General features: G+C 38.3%; 1 protein-coding gene across 10 annotated transcripts in view; it reads left to right on the forward strand.

The window, feature by feature from the left end:
• The window catches only part of IQCH (IQ motif containing H), a 250,784-nt gene that overhangs the window by 2,069 nt on the left and 221,877 nt on the right, over nt 1-26,838 (forward strand). For 7 of the 10 annotated variants that reach the window (XM_012507362.2, XM_012507363.2, XM_030814631.1 and 4 more), the window contains exon 2: nt 4,707-4,829. Coding sequence is in view for 2 of the 10 variants with exons in the window: in XM_003267135.2 (XP_003267183.2) it covers nt 4,707-4,829; nt 6,589-6,683; nt 23,163-23,280 (336 nt within the window). In the remaining 8 variants the exon portion in view is untranslated. Of the gene's footprint in view, nt 1-4,706; nt 4,830-6,588; nt 6,684-23,162; nt 23,281-26,838 lie in introns of all 10 variants that reach the window. The other 3 variants (XM_003267135.2, XM_003267136.2, XM_030814630.1) reach the window with 2 other exon arrangements.

Raw genomic sequence — 26,838 nt, forward strand, 5'->3', positions numbered from 1 at the left:
CCCAGGGGCCTAGAGATCACCTCCCAATAGCCAGGGGCAAAGACTGGACCCCTCTTTGAGTAAGGTTAATTCTTTGCTACACATACCCCCTCTTTTTATAGATTCCAAATAATTAGAACAATAATGGAGACTCTTACCTAGGATACAACATTATAGTAATAGATAACTGTTGACACTGACTTGTGAGATGGGTTAGAAGAGCTAATAGTCATATCCATGTTGATCTGCACCCCTACTTGTTTAAAAGGATTCCTGTGGACATATCAAGTAAAGGGCTGTGTAGAGGAAGAGAGCCTAACTGTTAACCAGATTATTAACACTGATTCCTGTATAGTATAAAATTCTATTCTCTACATGTAGAAGATGTATAGTGAGGAAATTTGGAAGACTTTCCCTACTTTTTCAATGAATCCTGAGAATTTGTGAGTATGTGGCACCACCCAAATGTGCCAGCGTGGATTCCACTTCTACTTGGGGCTATGATTTATTTCCCTCAGACAGGCTGCCAATAATTAGTATGCCTAGTGGAAAGCACTTGGTAGGGAGTCAGAATACTGAGATCTGACCGTGGCTTTGACAGTCTCACAAGTAGTGACTTTGAGCTAGTCACTTCACCTCTCTGGACCTCACTTTCCTCTTCCATAGGACATATAGTTTGGATTAGGTTCACTTCTGACTCTAAATTGTCCCAATTTCCCTAAGCTACATCATTTACTGTAAAAGTAAACTTCCTTTGCTTTTAGCCTAGGCAGTCAAATTTTTTCTGGCAAGTCAGTGAGTGAGTGAGTGTCTGTGTGCAATAGACTGTAAAGCAGAGGTACTTTAAATTTCTACTTGCTTCACCCTAATATGGTCAGTTAGGTCTGTGTATCAGTCAGATATATTAAACAGCTTTTTAGACCAGTGGTTCTCAAAGGTGTTGTAGGTATTATTTTTTAGTTCCAGTTTACAGAAGACACTTAAGTACAAAGAAGTAAAGCATCTTGCCCATTGTAATACATCCAGTATGTATTGACCCTTAAATAGGCTATGGCATGTTCATGAAGTAATCTTGAAGAAGTGTGGTAGCGACTCTGGGAAGTTTCCAATTATGCTTTGTAAATCTTAGAAGCTTTGTTTTTGTGCTTCATTAAAATGTGGTATATTCTTAATATATCTTTATAAATGCTTGCTTCACCCAAATATTAAACATGTTTGTGTAACAAATATTACCTGATCTTATGATTCAAAATTAGCTTTTTAATTAAAATCCAACAATTGTGTGTTAACACTGATCTTGGAAATATGGGAGCTCAATTGACAGTTTGCTATTTTCATTCTGAGTCTGTCTGATTTGTCAGGTGCATACAATATAAAAATGAATGAAGTTGGACAGGTGTGATGGCTCATGCCTGTAATCCCAGCACTTTGGGAGGCCGAGGCGGGTGAATCACTTGAGGTCAGGAATTCAAGACCAGCCTGGCCAACATGGCAAAACCCCGTCTCTACTAAAAAATACAAAAATTAGCTAGGCGTGGTAGCAGGCACCTGTAATCCCAGCTACTTGGGAGGCTGAGGCAAGGAGAATTACTTGAACCTGGGAGGTGGAGGATGCAGTGAGCCGAGATTGCACCACTACACTCCAACACAGCAAGCAACACAGCGAGACTCTGTGTCAAAAAAAAAAAAAAAAAAAAGGCCAAGCGCGGTGGCTCATGCCTGTAATCCCAGCACTTTGGGAGGCCGAGGCGGGAGGATCACCTGAGGTCAGGAATTCGTAGACCAGCCTGGCCAACATGGTGAAACCCCGTCTCTACTAAAAATACAAAAATTAGCCGAGCATGGTGGCAGGCTCTTATAATCCCAGCTACACAGGAGACTGAGGCAGGAGAATCACTTGAACCCGGGAGGTGGAGATTGCAGTGAGCCAAGATCACGCCATTGCACTCCAGCCTGGGGGACAAGAGTGAGACTTCATCTCAAAAAAAAAAAGAATGAAGTTAAAGATAATTGAGGTGATGAGAATGACTCAGCCAAACTCTAGCAGAGATGAAGAAAATGGAATTTTATATTGCTTTTGACAATATAGAGTCTGGTTTCATGGCTCTTGTAAAGTCTAGAGCACATCTTTGCTGCATTAAATCTTTCAAGGGCTTCTCATTAAGTAGCTCTGTCCCCAAATTGTCAAAATAATAATCTTTCTCCAAGTAGAAAATTTATGGAAAACAAGGTGTTTGATGATAACAGAGATGATGGATGATATGTAAAATTTCAATATGGTAGATTGGATCTATTTGAAGAAAGAACAGAGATTTAGAACTCCACCTCTTTTTCTACCCAAGTCTGGTGTAACTTTTTCTATAGTACTTGTCTCTATTGCAATTATACAAACAGATGAGTGGTTGTTAAGAGGGGAGGAGAAAATATCTAGCAAGAAAAGGAAAAACTCCTGAGAAAGATTAGGGAGCAAGTTATTCAATTAACATTTACGTAAATTCAATTAACATTTACAGAGTATTAGTTGTAGTGTAGGAGTTTCACTAGGTTTTACAATTCAGAAGAGGAGAATTAACATTTGTTCAGTGCCCTCCTATGTGCTTAACACTATACAAAGTACTTACGTTTTTACTCATTTTATTCTTGCCACTGTTCTGAGATAGCTATTATTATTCCCATTTTACAAATGAGAACACTAAGCCTCTAAGAGGCTAAGTAACTTTCCCAAGTTCAGTTTAGTAAAGAAGGAAGCAGGATTCCAGTTCATATCTGTCAGCACCAAAGCCTATATTGATTCATTTTCATACATATTACCTCATTTTCATTCAACAGTTTTAAGTAGGGTAATTCTTTTTTATCCTGGACAAAGAAATCAGAAATTCAGAAAATTTGGATGTATATGGAAATATGTGACTAATAAGTGATAGAGCTAGAAATTATATTTAGCTGCCTTTTATTGAGTTCTTGCTATGTACCAAGCCTATTACATACTATCTCACAGCACTATGATGAAGTATCATTGTCTACACAAGGCAGATGAAAAAAAAACAAACCTTTGGTACAGTTTTTACTCCCTCCACTAGTTGATAGATATAATTACAGAAAGATACATGGAGCTACAGACACTAGAAGAGGGAAAGTCAGCACATTCAAAGAAGGAACCAAAAAATGCAGGCCTAGAAAGGGCCGTGCCCTTGAACTGCCTCTCTGTACTTTCCAAGTGTCTTCAGACAATAGATGGCAAATCAGCTTGCAGCAGTAATTTGGACAAAACAATAAAAAGAAGTACATCTTTATCCTTAGTGCTTACAAGCAAGCAGTAGATGTGTTCAGATTTCAATCTGTGAGCTCTGAAGGCCTTACATGACAATTTGTGAAGAGTACAAATGACCAGATGTGTCTGCCAGACTGTGATGCCCATCAGTGAAAAGAGGTAAATTCTGGTCTTTTGAATACTTGGCTCCATGGGAACATTTGAGATTAATCAATAACACAGGCTGGATCAGTGTTGAGTCCAGTTATACTAACAGAGAAAAAGTAACTTCAAAATGCCTCTAGCAACCCAATTTGCAGATTGTTATTGGTGTGACTATTGCTGAAACAGGTGTTGGGTTCATAAATTTGCATAACAAAATGTTTTTCTTGTGGCAGCAGCCCATACAATAATTGGTACCATCTGTATTTATCTGAAGTTTGGTTTCTAATATGAATGCAGAGAATCTTGTGCTTTCAAATTTCATAGGGCCCATTTTATTCTGAGGGTGCCTGATGTTGGAGAGATGTTCATCATTTCCAAGGAAAATACAAATTGAAGGAAAAATGTTAAAGTAATAACATATCTTCCTTTTTCTTCAGGGATTATTTTCATTTCTCACTACATAAAACAAAATCAAGGTCACAACACCTACCAAACTACTTCTTCAGAGCAGTAAGTGGGGAAGACCCAGCCTGGGATGGAAAACCAACAGGCACTGACAACACATTTACAATAGTCTTTTGAAAGACATTGCTTCTGCTACAACTTCTTTGCTGGAAGTTTTTTGTTTTCTTTCCTCTTAACCAATTTGTAGAAACTGGAGTCTGGCACAAACCTCTTATCATCTCTGACTGAACTCTTTTACCACTTAAAAAAGTAGAAACCATTTGAGTTGCAGTGTTATCTTAAATCTATTTCTCATGGGAGAAGGAAAAACAGAAATAATATGAAAGCATAATTTTTCACAATCTGAGAGACAATAATAGAGCATTCTCAATAAAGAATGCCTTAGAACCAGGCCAGGCGTGGTGGCTCATGCCTGTAATCCCAGCACTTTGGGAGGCTGAGGTGGGCAGATCATGAGGACAGTAGTTTGAGACCAGCCTGACCAACATGGTGAAAGCCCGTCTCTACTAAAAATACAAAAATTAGCCGGGTGTGGTGGCACACACCTGTAATCCCAGCTACTCAGGAGGCTGAGGCAGGAGAATCACTTGAACCTGGGAGGCGGAGGTTGCAGTGAGCCTAGATCACACCATTGCACTCCAGCCTGAGCAAGTGAAATTCCATCTCAAAAAAAAAAAAAAAGAAAAGAATACCTTACAACCATAAAAGTGGTCCTTTTCAATGAATACCATAAAATCAGCTTTGTGTCTCTACCAATTCAAGTACATTGCAAACCTTTAAGATAACTAACTGCTATAGGTGGACTATGTGTGGATTATTTCAATATTTTTCATTTTTATACCTATAGATCCATGAAGACCTTTATCAGTTAAAGGAGAAATTAACAAAATTCTCACCTGAGGAAAAAGGAGAGACTCTAGATATTCAGAGTCTTGAAACAGCAATCAAAAGGACTGAAATGGGGTTAAGAGTAAGTAGAGCTTTAGATATTAAATAAAATACTGGAAGGAGACAAAGCATCCTCTAGAAGAAAGGAATTGCAGTTCTCATAGAGTCCTGCATAATTCTGTAACAAAGCTGAATTTAGAGCAGTCATCAGCATTCTTGTTTTGTTATTTGTTCTCATGATAATTATTAACTGATTATATTATATTATATTATATTATATTCTGTCATATTTCACAAAGAATTTAAGTAGGTTAAATGTAAGATGATGCAGTGACAACTCCTAAATTTGGTTTTATAAAAATAACTTGGAGTATGAAAAATAATTACTATTACTTGATCTTAGCCAAAAGGCCAAGAAGCAATGAAAAATAATTACTGTCAATCCAACAATATGCCTGACCACTATATTGCAGATTTTCTGGGATTTACTGAGATTCTAAAAGAGAAGAGTTGGCTGGGCACAGTGGTGCAGGGCTGTAATCCAAGCACTCTGGGAGGCCAAGGCAGGCAGATCACTTGAGCCCAGGAGTTTGAGATCAGCCTGGGCAACATGGCGAAACCCTGTCTCTACAAAAAATTTTTTAAAAAATTAGCCAGGCATGATGGCACACACCTGTAGTCCCAGCTACTCAGGAGGCTGAGGTGGGAGGATCGCTTGAGCCCAGGAAGTTGAGGCTGCAGTAAGCCTTGATTGCCCCACTGTGTTTCACCTGGGCTACAGAGTGAGACTCTGTCTCAAAAATAAAAGTATATAAAAAATAAGAGTTGGCTTTCCCCAATAGCCTAAATATTTTAAGCTATTCGTTTTTGTAATGTTATAATCAAGTGGGTAAAACTAAAGAAATATACCAATATTGGGCTAGAGAAGTAAAGTAGATAGGAACTTCATCATTACAAACAGATCTAAGGTCAGGGGAGAATCCAGTCTTCGGACCAGGATAATATTCATTTATGAAACAAGCTAATGGGGTCCATCTTCCGTCCATCTTCACCTTCTAGACCTCTTATTTTCAGTGTCTCTGCTCTTGATTCAGACTTTTAATCTACTATGTTATCTGCTTCATCTCTCAGCTCCCAAGGCTGTGAGAAATGTGGTATATTTTGTAGCACATCTTTGTCATATTACCTGATGGTGAGAGGGATGGACCCAGCTGGAGTCTTTGAGTTGGCTCATTTAAATAATGTTGCCTAAAGACCAAATGCTTTCTTTGGATGCTTGCTCTAAGTCCCTGTAAAAAAAAGACATTACTCAATGTCTGTATTGCCTAGTAGATTTACCTGGCTAAAGATGCGCTGACTATTGTGCACAATTTTATTCGTAAAGAGTGCCATACAGGCTGGGCAATATAGGGAAACCCTGTCTCTTTACAAAAAATAAAAAAATTAGCCAGGCATGGTGGCATGTGCCTGTGGTCCCAGCTGCTCAAGAGGCTGAGGTGGAAGGATTGCTTAAGCCTTGGAGGTTGAGGCTGCAGTGAGCCATTGTCACACCACTGCCCTCCAGCCTGGGCAACAGAGCAAGACCCTGTCTAAAAAAAAAAGGAAAAAAAAAGAGTGTACCACAGGTCACTCAAGCGTTGAGTCTCAGTTTATTATGCTTTCTGGGATGGTTGAAGTAATTTGGCCTTGAGATGCCTAATGATACGTTAGGCATGTAATAATATATAGCATGTTGTGCTTTTGGCTTAATTACAGGATTCAGAGTGTTAACCTAATGAAGTAAATTAGCTGAGTATCTTAAGTCCACAATAATTGCCTAAACTTTGACATTTCTGTAACAGATTCACATTGAGAAGTATTTAAATGTTGTAAACCAGAATGTATTAACGACTTCTGTTAATGATGAGAGCTTATATACTCCCCAGGCTTCCAAATGGTAAGTAAAACAGCCATTTAGAGCCCAAAGTAAATAAAATTGAGAAATAACTTTTCTCACTCAAGTGAGATGACTGTAAAATATAGGCAATGTTTTCTTGGCTTTGTTAACATCCTTTCTATTAATTCTAGTAGAGGTTTTGCATAAGAAGTTAATGGTAGATCAAGTACAGTGAACATTGTTCAGGTGAGGGATACATTAAAACCAAGACTACATCATTAACAGTATATACCTGGAACAGAATTGTACCCCTCAAGTTTATGCAGATTTAAAAAAAATAATGGTAGAATTTGGACTTCAATGAAGTGATTATAGATTATTTCTATTGAGTTCTAATGCTTGACACCATAACAATTATTTCAGTGTCCTGGGTTTTGCTGTTACTCTTTGTTGTTGTTATTTTATAGTGAAAGGTATCTAAAATTTAACTTTGAAAGGAAACATTTTAATGCAAATCAGTTTTCACACTATTTAGATCACCTGGTACTTTACGGTTTTTAGAATGTCTTATGTGCTTGATTATACAGATAATTTTGGTATCCAGGGTAAACAAAACAAAAATAAAATGCTTGAAATATCTATTATATGCATCCTAAGAGATGATTTATTAAAATTAGAATTGAGTTAAAAATAAGTGACCTTGCCTTATCTTTGGACTTTTTACACACAGGCCTCCTGAATTTGAATGAGTGTAGATTAAACTTTTGTACTAAACTTAAAAATCCTGTAGCCCTTATTTGTGTTTTATATATGCACCCAGCATAAATGAAAAATATTAGGCAGTGAAGTAAAGTTTCATAAACAGTGCACAAGAAGTCAAGGAAAGCTGTAGACATAGCCAAGTCAGTACTGGGAGCAGAGCTTTGGATGTACATTGGACCTGTCTCCCTTTCCCTACATGAAGGCAGTGCCACAGGCATCCATCATCCTTTGGTAGAGGCAGCCCTTTCCTGGTCTCCCTATTGTTACCTGGACCTCCTTGCAGACATAAACATCTGTCATCTTTGTATTCAACACAGTTTCATCCCTACTGCCTGCAAGGCACTTGTATTAGTTATCTATTGTGTAAGAAATCACTCATGTAGTGGTTTAGAACAACAAATACTTACAGTTTTTATGGGTCAGGAATCTGGGCACAGGTGAGCTAAGTGCCTCTGGCTCAGGGTCTCTCACAGGCTGCAATGTAAGTATTGACTGGGGCAATCTCATCTGAAAACTTGACAATGGGTGGAAGGACAGGGAAAGATCTGCTTCCAAGCTGACTCATAGTTACTGGCAGGCCTTTGTTCCTCACTATGTGGATCTCTCTTAAGCTGCCTGAGTATTTCTACAGCATGGCAGCTGGTGACCCAAAAGAGATCCAGAGAGTGGAAAAGAGTGCCCTAAATGGAAGCCACCGTCATTTTGTAACCTAATTTCAGAACTGGTGTCACGTCTACTCTGTTCTGTTGTTAGAAGTGATCCAGTAGGTTTAGCCCACATTCAAAGAGAAGGGATTATACAAGGTCATGAATACCAGGCAGTGGGGATCATTGGGGGCCATCTAGGAGGCCAAATACCACTGTACTCCTCTATTTATCTTCATGATCCAGCTATGCTTGCGCTCTCTCTCTCTCTCTCTCCCTCCTCCTTCTCTCCCTTTCTCTTTCACTCTCCTACCATATGTGTGTGTATATATATATATATATATATATATATATATATACAAGAGAGCCTACCAAGGCAAAGTTCAGTGCCTATATAGTTGGCAGCCAAGAGGCCTATAGCAGATGGAGAAGGTGTGTCATCAAAGGATCAAGCATACAAGCAGCAAGTAAGAAAACCTCAGAATGGAAGGGGTGGGGAAAAGCAAACAGGAGAAGAGCTGTCACCAATTCTAATGAAAGAATCCAATACTCAAGTTCTACTGTCTCTGTCTTCCTCTTTATCCTTTCATCTTGACAGAGAACCAGGAGTCTGGACTGTAGATTTCAGGTTAAGATAGCTGAAAAGAGCTACGTAGGTAGCAATTGCAGCTACAGAGAACAAAACAGAAAGTATCTGGCAGAAATCTTTTCTTACACAGTTCTCTTTTGCCAAGGAGTGCCTTTGCTCCTTACTAGGGTCTGGAAGAGTGAAGGAAGACATTGACTGGGGCACGGAGTTAGTTCCCAGAAGTGGTACTTGGATCATATCTTTCCTATTCAGTACAGTAGTATAATTCATTGGCCTTCTTACCAGGAAGATGGGGAGCCCGTCAAGTTTGTATGGGCCCTATAAACCTGGAGGAGTGGCATGAGCATCTCTCAGTCCTAGCTGTGAATGTGTAGGGCTAAAGTGGCATGCCATCAGACATGAAATGAGATGGGACAAGGTTAAACAAAAAAACTGGAGAAAAATCCAAACTGGGTCTTCAAAGTAAACAAGCAGGTCCTGAAAGTCAAAATGAAAGTCATAGCATGTGACTCAGTAGATGGGAATATGTAGAAACAAGAGAATCCCAGAGATGGGAGACTATGGCCCGTGACTGACATTTTCTGTGCTCCCAATCATACCTGGTTCTGCACTTGCCCCAAGACGCTGTCATGAATAGACTTGGCTTCAGAGTCTGGCATGGATTGCTAGATTATATCCAAAGCAGGTTACAGAGCCCAGAATTTCTTCAAGTTCTCATGCCTAGAAGGAGGAGATGGGACAATTTATTGCATTTTTCTTCTAAGTTTCCTTAACAAAGTCCTTAGAATATCCAAGTAGGAAGGTGTTTTTCATTTACTAATGGCACGACTCACTGAAGAGTGGGCTGCTTAATCACAATCTTGATCAGGGGGTCGAAGAGGAGACTTAACTTTCTCTAAGTTTTGAATTGGGACAGAAGCAGGACTTGTCCTTTTATTGACATAGCCATCGGTCAAAGGATTTGGGCATATATTCATAATATGTGTATAATTATTTATAAATTATATATTTTTATTATATATAGTGAATACATTATAAAATGTACCAACATATAAATTTTTAGTAAGATAAAGATGAAATAAGTATTTTTAAAATTTTAAAAAATTGTGTGAATAGCACAAAACTTTTAGTTCTTGCTAATAGTGTTCATTAACTATAATGTTCTGATTGCTTAATCTTGTTAATTATAATGGCTTTATACTGGCTGTAATTAATATCTCAAGACATCATACTCGGCCGGGCGCAGTGACTCACGCCTGTAATCCCAGCACTTTGGGAGGCCGAGGCGGGCGGATCATGAGGTCAGGAGATCGAGACCATCCTGGCTAACACGGTGAAACCCCGTCTCTACTAAAAATACAAAAAAAATTAGCCAGGCGTAGTGGCGGGCGCCTATAGTCCCAGCTACTCAGGAGGCTGAGGCAGGAGACTGGCGTGAACCCAGGAGGCAGAGCTTGCAGTGAGCCGAGATCACGCCACTGTACTCCAGCCTGGGCGACAGAGTGAGACTCCGTCTCAAAAAAAAAAAAAAAAAAAAAAAAAAAAAAAAAGACATCATACTCTATACTTAGGTGAGGTTCAGCATTGATGATAGGTATAAGTCCATAACTTCAGTTAGTCTTCTAGATAATTTTTAAGTTTTGGGGTTTTTTTTGGCTGACTTTTCTTAAGTTGGATTGGATCATCATCATTTTTACTTTCTACTATGGGTGAAGAAAAAAGAGCTCGTGCTAGGAGTAAAAATGTCAACTCTCATTTTCTTGTTCATGGATGCTTATTATCTTGAAAATACAGTGTGCTTTTTGCAGAAAGCCTTAAGACACGTCCGTTTTTTCAGTCTTAGCACACTTGAAATTAAATGACACAATTCATAAACCCACTGCATGAGTAAATTGCAGTCCATTCTAATGCCCTGAGAGCAAACGCACCAGTGCTGGTCCACTGTTTTGTTTGGAGCCTCCACTCTCAGGTTGCCTCCAAAGCTGCAAGGGATGTTACTACATGAGGGATCGAGTGACAGGCTGAATATTGAATGGTAGTACAAAGTAATTTCTTATTTATTTCTTTTTTAATATAAACAGAAGTTCTTATACTTTCCTCACATGACCAATGGCATCATCTTATGTATCACCTGGGATGTGGGTACTGTATTTGAGAGACAACAGGTCTAGAGTGATGGTTCTCAAACTTTTATTTGCAGTTTTCTTTCACTGACTCTCAGGGGGTCATCCTAGCATCTGCATTTTAACAAACATTCTTGGTATTTCTAATGCAGATGATTTGTCCTTGGAATCTCTGGCATGAGCATGACTGCCTGGAACCAATATTTTTTTGGACATATAGAGGGCCTTTCTCTGTATGATTGAGAGCTTGGTCCTGGAAATTCTACTACCCCGTTGCTATGAAGGATTGGAGTGCCTCTGGCACTGGGATTGAGCCAGGACTGGAACCCGGCAGTCAGGCTAGCAGGAACTGCCAATGCCTGCTCAAACTGTGAGGCTGATTCAGTATCAGAGGCCAAAAGTCCCAGGGCAGCAACTCCTTCTGAGAGGGGAGGCATATAATGACTGCAGATCTCTGTTTGTTCCTTTGACAGCAGAGCACAGTTCCGATGAGTAACTGAGAATCAACATTGTTTAGATATGGGGCTTCACTTTATCTATGGAAACCCAGGAAATAGAGTTCTTTCCAAATGAATACTATCCGTGGACACACCTTTAAAAAGGGTTTAGAACAGATATGCAATAATGATCATTTTCATTGTCATCCTTATCATGATCTTCATCATCATCATTAATATTTTCATAACACCCTTGACAGTTTGCAAAGGACTTTCTTTAAACCTACGAGGTAAATGTTTACTCTTTCCTTTTAAAGATGAGGAAACTGAGGCTCAGAGAGGTTATGTAAACCAGTCCTAGATCACATGCATAATCACTGATGAGGCTCGAGTCCTAATCAGATATCTACAACCTAGCACTCTTTTGCTCCATAACTACCTGAAAATCAGTAAGCCTAATTTTCACAAAAGATAGATTTCCTTTTTAGCCAGCATGGCTTAAGGGAAAATCTGGTAGTTTTGTCTGATAGAGACAAACCAGTAGGTACACAAAGTGGTGATAACAAATCCAGCAAATGCAAGATTCTCCTAGCAGTAATCTTGAAACAATGATAAGGACGTTATCAAAAGAGCTCAAAGTGCTTTTGTATTGTTTTCAAAATAGGTTTCACTGTTATCCACACTTTGGGAATGATTTTTCTTTTATGTCAAAGGATAGTTCCTCCTCTTACCATTGCTGGCTTTCACAAATTTTATTGCTTGTCATATCTGCTCACACTGTTCTTAATGACCATGCTTTGCTTATTGACACTAGGAGGGTGACTGCCATCTGTACCAGCACTATCAGAACTGCACAGAAATCTTCATTTTATGCTCGCTCTGTTGTGCTTCTATTTAGGGAAAAAAAGAAAAGAAACAAGAACAAAGCAAGTAATAGTGAGAAAAAGTGAGGGGAAGAGGTTTTTTGTTCAATGGTGAGTGTAGATTAGAAGGTGCATTGTCATTCAATTATTGAAACACCATGGATCCTATCTATTCTGGTCTGTTCCAGTGCAGTTATATACGATATGACTACATTCTAGTCACACAGAGAGAGAGAGAGGAGAGAGGGAGAAAGCATGCATAACAAGATGTTAACACATGGTAATCTATGTGAGGGGCATTCGCATGCTCACTGTTCTTTCCATTTTTCTTTGGGTTTGAATCTTTTTAAAACAAAAAAACAAACTTTTAAAACAGAATTATAAAATAAAACATAACAACAAACTGGAAAAACATTTGCAACAGATATGACACAAAAATTGCTAAGATTCTTAAATACAAAGTACACTTGCCAAAAAAAAAAAAAACAGCACTTGATATAGACAGAAGGGCATCAACAGACCACTCACAGAGATAGAAATGCAAGTAACCAGTAAGCATGTGGAAAGTGTTTAATGCCACTGGTAACTGATGAAACACAAATGAAACAAAAATGTTTCATCTTACAGATAAACCAGAGAAATGCAAATCAAACAATATATTACTATTTTTTCTTTAAAAATAAGGAAAACAAATTAATTTAAACCACCATAATACTCAGTGCTGATGAAGGTACAGCAAAATGGGCATACTTTTATCCTGCTGGTGGAAGTGTAAATTAGCACAAAGTTTTCTTCACTCAGTTTATTATTTCATTGATACATAATAGTTGTATATATTTTCAAGGTACATGTGATCATTTGATACATTCTTATAATGTGTAAAGATCAAATCAGGGTAATTGGATTTTCCATTATCTTAAATACTTATTTTTTCTTTAAGCTAGAAACATGCAAATTATCTTCTAGCTATTTTGAAATGTACAGTAGATAGTATTAACTATAGTCACCCTATTGATCTGTAAAACCTAGGTTTTATTTCTTCTGTCTAACTGTATATTATACCCATTAATCAACCTCTCTTCAACCACCCCTCATCCCTCTCCTCCTTGCTTGTGGTAACCACCAATCTACTCTCTATGTTCATGAGATCCACTTTTTTTTTTTTTTTTAGCTCTCACATGTGAGAATGTGAAATATATTTGTCTTTCTGTACTTGACTTATTTCACTCAACATAATGACCTCTAGTTCCATCCATGTTGCTGTGAATGACAGGATTCCTTTGTTTTTTATGGTTAAATAATATTCATTGTGTATATATACCACGTTTTCTTTATCCATTCATCCATTGATGGGCACTTAGGTTGATTCCAAGTTTTGTTTATTGTGTATAATGTTGCAATAAACATGGAAATGGAAATCTCTCTTCAATATATTGATTTCCTTTCTTTTGGATATATACCCAGTAGTGGGATGGCTGGGTCTTATGGTAGTTCTATTTTTAGTTTTTTGAGGCACCTCCATACTGTTTTCCATAGTGGGTATACTTTGCTAATTCATTAATCAGTTCTAACAGTTTTTGGTGGTGTCTTTAGGTTTTTCTGAATATAAGATCGTGTTGTCTATGAACAAAGCTAATTTGACTTCTTCCTTTCCAATTTGGGTGCTTTTATGTCTTTCTCTCGCCTAATTGCTCTGGCCAGGATTTCCAGTATTATATGGAATAAACGTTGTGAAAGTGGGCATCCTTGTCTTATTCCAGATACTAGAGGAAAGGCATCCAGTTTCTCCCTGTTTAGTATGGTGTTGGCTATGGGTTTGTCATATATGGTATTTATTATTTTCAGGTATGTTCCTTCTATACCCAGTTTGCTGAAGGTTTTTTATCATGAAGGGATACTGTGATTTGTTTGGCTCCACCAAGTCTCATGTTGAAAGTTGATCCCCAGTGTTAGAGGTGGAACCTGATGGAAGGTGTTTGGATTGTGGGGGTGGATCCCTCATGAATGGATTGATGCCATTTTCATGGGAGTGAGTGAATTCTACTCTTAGTCTCCATGGGAACTGGTTGAAAAGAGACAGGCACCTCTTCCTCTCTCTTGCTGCTTCTCTCACCATGTGATCTCTATGTACTGGCTCTCCTTACCTTCTACCATGAATGGAAGCAGCCTGAAGCCCTGACCGGAAGCAGATGCTAGCACTGTTTTTTTTACAGTCTGCAGAACCATGAGCCAAATAAGTCTGTTTTTTAAAAAATTACCCAGCCTCAGGCATTCCTTTATAGCAACACAAACAGAATAAGACAAGGGATGCTGAATTTTATCAGATGCTTTTAGCATCTATTGGAATGATCATATGGTTTTTTGTTCTTGGTTCTGTTAAAGTGATGTATCACATTGATTGATTTGACTGTGTTAAATCATTCTTGTATCCCTGAGATGAATCTCACTTGAAGTCTCTCTCTGTTGCCCAGGCTGGAGTGCAGTTGTGCAGTCTTGGCTCACTGCAACCTCCACCTTCTGGGTTCAAGCAATTCTCCTGCCTCAGCCTCCCAAGTAGCTGGGACTACAGGCGCGTACCACCGTGCCCCACTAATTTTTTGCATTTTTAGTAGAGACAGGGTTTCACCATGCTGGGCAGGCTGGTCTCGAACTCCTGATGTCGTGATCCGTCCCCCTTGGCCTCCCAAAGTGCTGGGATTACAGGTGTGAGCCACCACGCCCGACCCATGGTGAACAATCTTTTAAATGTATTGTTGAATTTGGTTTGCTAGGATTTTGTTGAGGATTTTTGCATCTATATTTATGAGTGGTATTGGCCTATAGTTTTCTTTTTTTTGTTGTATTCTCATCTGGTTTTGGTATCAGCATAATGCTGGCCTCATACAATGAGTTTGAAATTTCCTTCTCTTCATTTTTTTTTGAAGAGTTTGAGTAGAATTGGTGTTAGTTATTCTTTAAATGGTTGATAGGTAAAAATCAGCAGTGAAGCCATCAAATCATTGGTTTTTCTTAGATAGGAAACTTTTTATCATGGCTTTGATCTCTTTGCTCCTTATTGGTTTGTGGAGGCTTTCTATTTCTTTATGGTTCAATCTTGATAGGTTGTAAGTGTCCAGGAATTTATCTGTTTCTTCTAGATTTTCCAAATTGTTGGGATGTAGTTGTTCATAGTAGTCTGTAATAATTCTTTGTATTTCTGTGGTCTCAATTGTTATGTCTCCTTTTTTGTTTCTGATTTTATTTATTTGGGTTTTATCTCTTTTTTTCTTAGTCTAGCTAAAGGTTTGTTGATTGTCTTTATCTTTTCAAAAAACCACCTTTTAATTTTGTTGATCTTCTATATGTTTTTATCTCAATTTCATTTATTTCTGCTCTAGTCTTTATTATTTTTTACCTTTTATTAATTTGGGGTTTGGTGTGTTCTTGCTTTTCTAATTCCTGGAGATGCATCATTAGGTTGTTTATTTGAAGTTTTTATACTTTTTGATGTAGGCATTTATTGTTGTAAACTTTCCTCTTAGGACTGCTTTTTCAGTGCCCCATAATTTTGGTATGTTGTATTTCCATTTTCATTTGTTTCAAGAAATTTAAATTTCCTTTTTAATTTCTTTATTGACTGTCATTCAGAAGCATATTGTTTAGTTTCCATGTGTTTCTGTAGTTTCCAAGGTTCCTCTTGTTATTGATTTCTAGTTTTATCCCATTGTAGTTAGAAAAAATAATTAATATGGTTTCTGCTTTTTAAAATTTGTTGAGATGTGTTTTGTGGCCTAAGATATGATTTCTAAGAACATTCTCTATTCTGGAGAACATTCCACGTGCTGATAAAAAAGAATGTATATTCTATAGCAGTTGGGTGAAATGTTCTATAAACGTCAGTTAGACCTGTCTCGTCTAGTATGTAGTTTAACTTGAAAGTTTTTGCTGATTTTCAGACTGGATGATCTGTCCCTTACTGAAAGTGGGGTGCTAAAGTCCCTTACTATTATTGTGTTGCAATCTCTCTGTCTCTTTTGGCTCTGTTACAATGTTTGCCTTATATACTTGGGTGCTCCAATGTTGGGTGCATAGTCACTTATACTTGTTCTATCTACTTGCTGAATTGACTCCTTCAGTGATATAATGACCTTCTTTGACTCTTTTTACAGTCTTTGACTTGTAGTCCATTTTATCTATGTATAATTACTCCTCTTTTTGAGTTTCCAGTTGCATAGAATATCAACTCCATGTCTTTACTTTCAGTCTGTGTCTTTATAGTTGAGGTGGGTTTCTTGCAGGCAGCATATAGTTGGGTCTTGTTTCTTTTATCCATTCAGCCACACTGTGTTTTTTAATTGGAGAACTAAATCCATTTACATTCAGTCTTATTATTGCTAAGTAAAGACTATTACCATTTTTGTTGCTTGTTTTCTGGTTGTTTTGTAAATTCTCTCTTCCTTTCTTACTGTCTTTCATTGTGGTTAGATTATTTTTCTCTGGTAGTATGTTTTAATTCATTGCTTTTTAAATTTATTTTTAATTAATTAATTTATTTTTTGGAGATAGGGTCTCTCTCTATTGCCCAGGCTGGAGTGCAGTGTCGCAATCTTGACTCACTGCAACCTCCACCTCCCAGGTTCAGGCAATTCTGCCTCAGCCTGCTGAGTGGCTGGGATTACAGGTGCCTGCCACCATGCCTGGCTAATTTTTGTATTCTTAGTAGAGACAGGGTTTCACCATGTTGGCCAGGCTGGTCTCACACTCCTGACCTCAAGTGATTTGCCTGCCTCGGCCTCCCAAAGTGCTGAGATTACAGGCATGAGCCACCATGCCTGGCCTGAGCCACCATGCCCATCCCATTGCTTTTTATTTCTAATGTATCTATTATAGTTTTTTGCATTGTGGTTCCCATGAAGTTTATAAAAACATCTTCTAGATATAATAAGTTATTTTAAAGAGATAATGTTATCTTAGATCACTAAAAAAGAATAGAAACAAAGAAAAAACTTTTAAAAAACTCTACACTTTAAGTCCATTCCCCATACATTTTGACTTTTTTTGGTCTCACATAGTTTTACATTGCCTATCTTTTAACAGGTTGCTGTAGCTATTACTGTTTTTAATAGATTTATGTTATAGGCTTCATACTTGAGTTTGAGTAAGTGTTACAACACAGAGTATTAGTGTATTCTGAGGTTGTTTATGTACTTAATTTTACCAGTGAGGTTTTTTTGCCTTCCAATGTTTTCTCTTTGCACATTAGTGATTTTTTTCTTTCAGATTGAATAACTCCCTTTAGCATTCGATTTAACATGGGTCTGGTGGTGGTGAATTCGCTTAGCTTTTGTCCATCTGGGAAAGACTTTATCTTAGCATATTTGAAGGATACCTCTGATGGATACAGTATTCTTCGATGGCAGCTTTTTTCTTTCAGCACTTTGAAAATGTTTTCACATTCTCTCTTGGCTTATATAGTTTCCATTGAGAAGTCCTTTGCCAGATTAATTGGAGCTCCTTTATGTGCTATTTGCTTCTTTTCTCTTGCTGTTTTCAAGGTCTTCTCTTTGTCCTTGACCTTTGCGAGTTTGATTAGTGTATGTTCAGATGGTCTTATTTGGGTTGAATCTATTTGGTGTTCTCTGCCCTTCTTGTACCTGGATATTTATATCTTTCTAAAGTTTTCAAAAGTTTTCTGTTATCATTTCTTTAAATAAGCTTTCTACCCCTTACTCTTCTTCAACTCTCTCTTGAACATCAATAGTTTTTAGATTTGGTCTTCTGAGGGAATTTTCTGTATCTTGTAGGTGATCTTCATTCCTTTTTATATTTTTCTTCTCTGACTGTGTGTTCTCAAATAGCCTGTCCTGAAGCTCACTGATTCTTTCTTCTGCTTTATCCATTCTGCTGTTGAGAGCCTCTAGTGAATTTTTTAGTTCAGCAAATGTTTTTCAAGGTTTCTGTTTGGTTTTATTTTTATTATTTCAATCTCTTTGTTAAATTTCTTTGATAAATTTCTTAATTGATTTTCTCTGTTATCTTGGTGATCACTGAGTTTCCTTATAATTGCTATTTTGTTCTTGGTCAGAGAGCTTGCATATCAACATCTCACTAAGGTTAGTCACTGGTTCCTTGCTTTGTTCATTTTGGGGAAGTCGTGGTTCCTTGTTTGCTGTTGTTGTGGCTGTATGTCTGTTTCTTTGCATTAAAGAATTAGTTATGTATTCCAGCCTTCTCTCTCTGGCTTGTTTTGGTTTTTAATGGATATGTTTGCTTTTTTCTTTGTAATTTTTGAATATCTTTTCTTCCCCCACTAGGTTGCTGTCTCCTTTTTGGCACTAGATGGCACCTTAAGCCCGGGGTTTGCCTTGAATCTAATAAAGGATGAGAGTGCTGCCTGTCCCAAATGGAAGAGGTCCCAAAGGGGATATTCTGGCAATGTGGGTCAGTTGGCCAAGGGTTTGTGCCAAGCGGACCTGTGGAACATGCTTCCTACAGCATAGTACTGCCACTCTGATTGGGTGTCTCCTTTGGCCTAGTTACAGAGCAGAATATCTAGGGTTGGGATGGTTGTCTCACCTCCCCACTTTGTCTCTGGCTGTCCTCAGGGATATTTGTCCCTTCAAGTACTCCTGATACTTCCCATAGGTTGAGGTAGGGACAGGTCTTTTGTCAGGAACCCAAGGTGATAGGGAAGCTGGTTGTCAACCTTGATCTCACTTTTTCTAGTGAAGAAATCACGAGTTGGGGGAAATATTTTCACATGCTTGGTGCAAGGCAGGTTGTGGAGAGGGGAGTCGCGGATATGGAAATCTGATTTCCTTTCCATCTGCTTGGAGTTTTTTCACTTCTCCATGGCCCTGGGAACTGTCTCATCCTCATCTTTGGGTTCTGGGTTATTGCTGGTAATAATCTCAGTAATGTATGTTTGTTTTTAGTTTTCTGTTGTGGGAGCATGAAGCCAGCTTGCTTCTATGCTGCCATTTTGGAACTGGAAGACAGCATGAAGTTCTTAAAAGCAATTTTTCAACATATATGAAAAAATTTAAATTATTATTTTTGGCCAAATATGGTGGCTCATGCCTGTAATCTCAGCACTTTGGGAGGCTGAGGTGGGAGGCTCACTTGAGTCTAGGTGTTTGAGACCAGCCTGGGCAACATAGTGAAACCCCATCTCTACAAAAAAATTTTTTAATTTGCCGAGTGTGGTGGCATGTGCCTGTAGTCCCAGCTACTCTGGAGGCTGAGGCAGGAGAATCACCTGAGCCTAGGATATTGAGGCTGCAGTGAGCCGTGATTGTGCCACTGCACTCCAGCCTGGGTGACAGAGTGAGATCTTGTTTCAAATAAATAAATATGTTTAAATTTAGTAATTGTAGCTCTAAGAATTATCTTAGGAAATAAGGAGAGATTTACATTAATGTCTGTATTAAGTATGTTCATTTTAGCATTGTATCTAATAGCAATAACTTAAGTATCAACAGTAAAAGAATGATTAAATTCATTTTAACACATCCGTATGTATGTTATATAGCTATTAAAATTGATATTGAAGAAATTTTAATGACATGGAAAATTTCTCACAGCATATGCTAAGGGAGAAAAAAGCAGGGTACAAAATTATATCTCAATTCAATTATCAATATCTAAATTCACTTCTAAACACATCATCCATGGAAGTAAAAGGATTTAAGAAATACACCAAGATACTTTCACTTCTGGGAAGGTGGTGACATACTATCTTTTATGCCTCCTGCTAAGTACAACTAAAAACTTTGGACATTATATTTAAAACAAACTTTAAAAGACTCTGAAAGATGGAGAGAAGAAGGCAGACCAGCTGAGGGCCTTGAGACACAAGGAACAGCATGGTGGTGAGTTTCCTGGGTTTTCTTTTTGCCTCATATATCCCATAGCAAACATATATAATTTTCCTTCCCTCCAAAGAATTTCCTTTAACAGTTCTTGCAAGCCAGGTCTCAGGCAACAAGTTCTCTTAGTTGTTATTTGTCTCAAAACATCTTTATTTCCCCTTCACTTTTGAAGGATAATTTTTGCAGGTTAGTGGGTTTTTTCTTTCTACATTTTAAATATTTCAATTCATTCTCTTCTTACTTGCATAGTTTCTGAAAAAAAAAGTTCAATATAATTATTATCAATAGGTAAGGTGATTTTTTTCTCCCTGGCTTCTTGCAAGATTTTCTCTGTCTTTGGTTTTTCGTAGTTTAAATATGATATGTATAGGTGTAGGGTTTTGTTTTGTTTTTTTGCATTTATTCTGGTCAGTGTTCTCTGAAATTCCTGAATCTGTAGTTTGGTGTCTGTCATTAATTTTGGAAAATTCTCAGCCATTATTACTCAAATATTTCTTTGGTTCCTTTGTCCCTTCTTTTTCTTGTATTCCTATAATGAGTATGTCACACTGTTTATAAGTGAATATTCTGTACTGTTTTGCTCATTCTTTTTTCATCTTTGCGTTTCACTTTGAGGAGTTTATATTGACAGTTCTTCAAGATCACTGACTTTGTTTCATTAGCCATATTCAATATATTGATAAGCCTATCAAAGACATTCTTCACTTCTTAAAACAATGCTTTTTATTTCTAGCATTTTCTCTTGATTCTTTCTTAAAGTTTAAATCTCTCTGCTTACATTACCCATCTTGTCTTGCATGTTGTTCACTTTTTTCATTAGTCTCCTTAGCCTATTAATCAGAGTTATTTTAAATTTCTGGTCTGATAATTCCAAAATCTCTGGCATAGCTGAATCTGGTTCTGATATTTGCTTTGTCTCTTCAGACTGTTTTTTTTCTTGCCTTTTAGCATGCCTCATCATTTTTTATTGAAGCCTAGATACCGTCATTACATCATTGGGTAATGGCATTTAAGATAAATAGGCCTTCAGTGTGAGGGTTTATGTTTATCTGACTAGGAGTTACACTGTGTTTACTGTTTGCAATTAATGTTGACATCTGAGAGTTTCCTCCAGTATCTTTTTTTTTTTTTTTTTTTTTAGACGGAGTCTTGCTCTGTCGCCCAGGCTGGAGTGCAGTGGCATGATCTCAGCTCACTGCAAGCTCTGCCTCCCAGGTTCACGCCACTCTCCTGCTTCAGCCTCCCAAGTAGCTGGGCCTACAGGCGCATGCCACCATGCCTGGCTAATTTTTTGTATTTTTAGTAGAGACGGGGTTTCACCGTGTTAGCCAGGATGATCTCAATCTCCTGGCCTCGTGATACACCCGCCTCAGCCTCCCAAAGTGCTGGGATTACAGGCCTGAGCCACCGCGCCTCGCCCAGTATCTTTGTTTTTATCACCCCTTTTGTCTCCTGTTTTGTCTTTGGGTTTCCCTAGAAACCCCTTCTTAAAAAGAGTCTGAGCTTTGCAGTCTTTCATCTATAATCTTCTGTTATTCAGGGACTGTAAATGTGGTGGTAAGGTGTGTGTAGAAGGAAGCATTCTATACCCTATAATTAGGTGTCAGTCTTTTGGTGAATCTTTGCCCTGGGCTGTTACCTTGACAAGTTTTTCTCAGCATTTCTCCCCTTAAGTGAGATAGGAAGGTTAGAGTGGACTGAAGTTGTTTAATTGCCCGTTTCCAGCTCAGATAAGTCTTTGGCAAGACATTTTCTTGAGAGCCTGCCTTCATTACAGAGAATGGAACGAAGAACAGAACTCTCGGGGAATATTCCAAAATAGCTATTTCCTTCTCCCCCTGCTGGAAGCAGAAGCGGGTTCTCTGATCTTCACAGTGAGAACATGTTGGGGCTCTTGGAGGTAAAACTCACAAAAGTGTGGGACCCTCTTAAGATTCTCCTCCCTGCCCCCAAGAATTTTTAACTCTCAAGCTGGTCCACACTGAGCCTCGAGAAATTTGTCAATTAGAGCTTAAGCGTTCTTGTCAGTGCAGGTTCCAACAGCTGACTTCTGCTCTCAGGCTTCTGCTCCCTGCAAGCTGTGATGCTTTATAATACTCCTCTCTCCAGTTTTCAGGACAGCAGTTTACCCTGTGATCTCAATTCTCTGATAGATATAAGAAGAGTTGTTTTCATTTAGCTTTTTTCTTGTTGTGAGAATAGGAATGACAACTTCCAAGCTCATTACATGTTGGAGTGAAACTAGAACTCCATAAGTTGCTTTTTAATGATAATTTTGCAAAAGTGGATATCACAATAGAATCAAGTTATTGAGTTGTATTGAGTTATTGGTGGGTGAGTTTTGTTAGTCCTAATTATATTGATAATCTTAAAGATCTTGAACTTGCTTTCAAATTAAAAATTTTAAGCCATAACATGGCACACAAATACTCATTCTTACAATTTTTTTTTTTTACATTGCTCTCCCATGGAACTATCCACTGCTTAATAAGGAAAATGTTTAACTACCTTTGATATTTAAATCTTTACAACTATATAAAATAGCAGAGATTTCAAGAATATAAGTATTAACCACAGCCAGGCGCAGTGGCTCACGCTTGTAATCCCAGCACTTTGGGAGGCCGAGGCAGGTGGATCACGAGGTCAGGAGATCGAGACCACGGTGAAACCCCGTCTCTACTAAAAATACAAAAAATTAGCCGGGCGTGGTGGCGGGCACCTGTAGTCACAGCTACTCGGAGAGGCTGAGGCAGGAGAATGGCGTGAACTCGAGAGGCGGAGCTTGCAGTGAGCCGAGATCGCGCCACTGCACTCCAGCCTGGGGGACAGAGCAAGACTCCGTCTCAAAAAAAAAAAAAAAAAAAAAAAAGTATTAACCACTTAGGGACCATCATTTTGTATATATTTAACATTGGTTATACTGTAATTTGATTTTAATAAACAAAATACAACATTATGTATTTTCTTTTACCAAGAATGTTTTATAGTGCAATAATTCTATCAGTTGTTAATCACATAAACTCAGCCAGAAATAGAGCTTTTTATTCATGCTATAATGGTCTTTATCAGACTTGGAAATTCTTATGCTTAATAAAACAACTGCAGTTTTACAGTGGCAAAAATGATAAATATTGGTTTAATTTATTGTAATTACCAATAGAATATTTCCTATAAAATATAAGCTTAATTAGGAAGCGTTGTTTTAAAATTACAATTTGAGAAGCTTTTACAATAGCAAATTTGATTTTAAATTCCATTTCTTTTTACTTAGGTTACTTCCAACTGTAATTGATCAGAAATCATTTATTTTCCCTCAGGGATCTGAGGGTACACTTTGGCAACCCCAAAGACAGCACAGTTCATCTCTGCCTGTCTTTCCAAGAGCAAAGGTAGGTATAGAGAAATTCATAGAGACAGAAAGTAGTTTAGTGATTGCCAGGGGTTGGGAGGAGCAGAGACTAGGAGTGACTTTTAATGGGTATGAAGTTTCTTTGGGGGACAATGAACATGTTCTAGAATTATATAGTGGTGATGATTGCACTACTCTGTGAATATAGTAAACACCATTGAATTATATACTTTAAAAATGTGGATTTTGGCTGGGCACGGTGGCTCATGCCTGTAATCCCAGCACTCTGGGAGACCGAGGCAGGTGGATCACAAGGTCAGGAGATAAGACTATCCTGGCTAACACGGTAAAACCCTGTCTCTACTAAAAATACAAAAAATCAGCCGAGCGTGGTGGTGGGCACCTGTAGTCCCAGGTACTCAGGAGGCTGAGGCAGGAGAATGGCGTGAACCCAGGAGGCGGGGCTTTGCAGTGAGCCGAGATTGTGCCATTGCACTCCAGCCAGGGCGACAGAGCGAGACCCTGTCTCAAAAAAAAAAAAAAAAGTGAATTTTATGGTATATTAATTACATCTCAAAGAAGCTGTTAAAAACTTTTTAAAAGAGTAAACTAAGAAATTTGCTTTGTGTTCTAAGTTAGAAAACATAATGAGTGTATAGGTCTGTTTCTAGAATTTCATTTTATAGTTGTTTCAGATATGTTCATGGCATAGTCAATTTCTACAACAAAAGAGCTTTCTTCAGAAGAAAATAAATCAAGACATAATGCCTTCACATTTTTTAATGGAGCCAGGTGGCAAGGAATAGAGCTCAATAAGTTTCTGACTTTGCCTTCATTGAGTGTTCTCTCAATTTTGTATCTGTTTTGTCCCTGTCTTAGTTCAGGCTGCTGTAACAGAATACCATAAACTGGGTGGCTTAAACAACAGAATTCTATTTCTTACAGCTCTAGAGGCTGGAATTCAAAGGTCAAGATGCCGGCAGATCCGGTGTCTGGTGAGGTCTTTCTTCCTGGTTTGCAGACAGCTTTCTTCATTTGTTTCTTCACATGGCAGAGAGAGAGAAAACCAGCAAGCTCTTGTGTGTCTTTTTATAAGGGCATTGATCTCATTCATTAGGGCTCTACCCTCATGAGCTAATTATCTCCCAAAAACTCACCTGCTAATACCATTACATTGGGTTAGGATTTCAACATATGGGTTTTGGTGGGCGGGGGCAGGCGGGGCACAAACATTCAGTCCATAGCATGCCCTGACTTAAAAGTAATACTAGCTCACCTCTTTTGGGTAGCAGGAACTGTTATCTGTACTTTGAAAATACTAACTTGTTTGAACTTCAGAACAATCCTAGAAGGAGGTGTTATTATTATTATTAAGACGGAGTTTCACTCTTGTCGCCCAGGCTGGAGTGCAATGGCATGATCTCGACTCATTGCAACCTCTGCCTCTCAGGTTCAAGCAATTCTTTGCCTCAGCCTCCCAAGTAGCTGGGATTACAGGCACCCACCACCACGCCCAGCTAATTTTTATATTTTTAGTAGAGATGGGGTTTCACCATCTTGGCCGGGCTGGTCTTGAACTCCCAACCTCGTGATCCACCCGCCTCGGCCTCCCAAAGTGCTGGGATTACAGGCATGAGCCACCACGCGTGGCCAGTTGTATGACTTTTTAAATGTCTATCTTCCCACTAGATTATAAAGTTAATGACAGCAGTAACTGTATCAGTTTGTTCATTGCTATATTATGCCTAGGGTGTGGGCCATAGGCTCTTGACCTCCTAAAAGTTTGCTGAAAATCACTAGCATGAGACAGATTGATTAATAGGAGAAAAGGCATACAAGTTTATTTAACGTGTATACACAGGAGCCTTCAGTATGAAGACCCAACATCCCAATAAGTTACAGAAGCTTATATATCGTCTTGAGGTTACAGAAAGAATGGGGCCTCAGGGCATGGCCAAAACCAGGTTACGTTTATAAATCAGGTTCAGTGGCAAAACAGGTTATAAGAAGGAGAAAGGAAGAGGCTTGGCTAGCAAAGATGGCCTTGTGTGTAGATGCAGCCTCCTTCAGAGAGAATAGATGGCAAATGTTTCTTTTCAGTCGTTTAAAGGTATCAGACTCAATCTCTCCCAGATCCAGGAAATGACTGGAAAGGGGAGGCCTTGGCAGCATTGATGGAGATTCTCTACAGAAGCAAAATTTCCCCACAAAAGACAGCTTTGCAAGACCACTTCTGTTTGCTGGCCCTGTGGCAGCTATTTCAAAATATGTCAAAGATACATATTTTGGGGTAAAATAGTTTTATTTCCTTCACAGAGGATTCTGCATAAATGTTTGTTGAATGGATAAATGAAACCACCACAGTGATCTGTAAGAGTGTGCTCATCTCCATGTAAAATATCAGTTCAGGCTCCTGTGAACTCCCAAAGCAGCCCTCTCCTACCTCTGTCCTTGCACTTGTTACATTGGGTCTGTCAGCCATTGTCTGAGGAGTGCTTACTGTGTGCCCAGGATTATTAGAGGCACACTGGGCTGAATAAGACAGACCAGATCCCTGACATCAGAGAGCTTATATTCTAGTGGGGAAAGACAGACCATCAATAGGATAATACCAGATAATGATAAAAGCTCTGATAAAAATAAAACAGAATGCTGTGATAAAGGGAGCTTAAACTTCTCATCTTCCTTACTGTTAAATCATTTCTTCAGTCTTTTTTTTACCTGTTTGACAAGATCTGAGGAGGTCCACAGTTGGTCCCCCAGACCAGAGATTAGATGGAGGTCTCTGATTTATAAGAACAATGAAATAAAATATATGAAATTAGGCTATTTTAGAATGTATAATTGCTATTATTGTTCTGGGAAAAAAAAACAAAAAACAAAAGTACGGCCAGAAATTTATTTGCCCCAAAGAGCTCTGAATCCTAGCTAATGTTGATGAAGATGCACTGTGTTCTTTTAAATGCTATGAGGATGGGTCAGCTTCACTTAAAAAGGGGCATGGACTATTTCCTACCCTGACTTTGCCTCCAGAGCCTGGATTACTGTTGTTGTTGTATTTCTAATATCTGTGACATCTGCTTAAAAATGCGTATCCTCTGACACAAAAGATAGCCCTAATCTTGCACTGTAAAGTCAAAGACAAACAATGCTGTCTTGCCAGCTGTTACACATGCCTACTACACCAACATAAAAGCTTGTATTATTAAGTAGCTGTGAAATTCAACTGGATATTACTACCTTTAATTGCCCACTTCCAACCTGTTAAACTAGGTAAACCCCAGTCACTTCTTTAAGCTCTCTCTCCCCAAAAGTGGATAGTTGTTTTTGAAATTCACACAAAAAAGCTTAAATGGCAAACAGTTAAGAGTTGCTCAATTGTAAATAAGAATCATAATTTAAAATTGTTTATTAAGCCTCTTTTAATTTGAAAAAGCATACTCAGAAGCAGTTACAATTTAAAAAAGAAAGGTTACACTAATCTTTCACTTTCTGAGGTTTTCTGTTGAAAAAAATAGAATCAGTGAAGAAATATCAGTAAGTAGTATTGGAGTATAAAGTCTAATTTTCAGAATTTGCAGATAACTGGTGAAATCAA

The sequence above is a fragment of the Nomascus leucogenys genome, chromosome 6 (genome assembly GCF_006542625.1).
Source record: "Nomascus leucogenys isolate Asia chromosome 6, Asia_NLE_v1, whole genome shotgun sequence".
NCBI lineage: Eukaryota > Metazoa > Chordata > Mammalia > Primates > Hylobatidae > Nomascus > Nomascus leucogenys.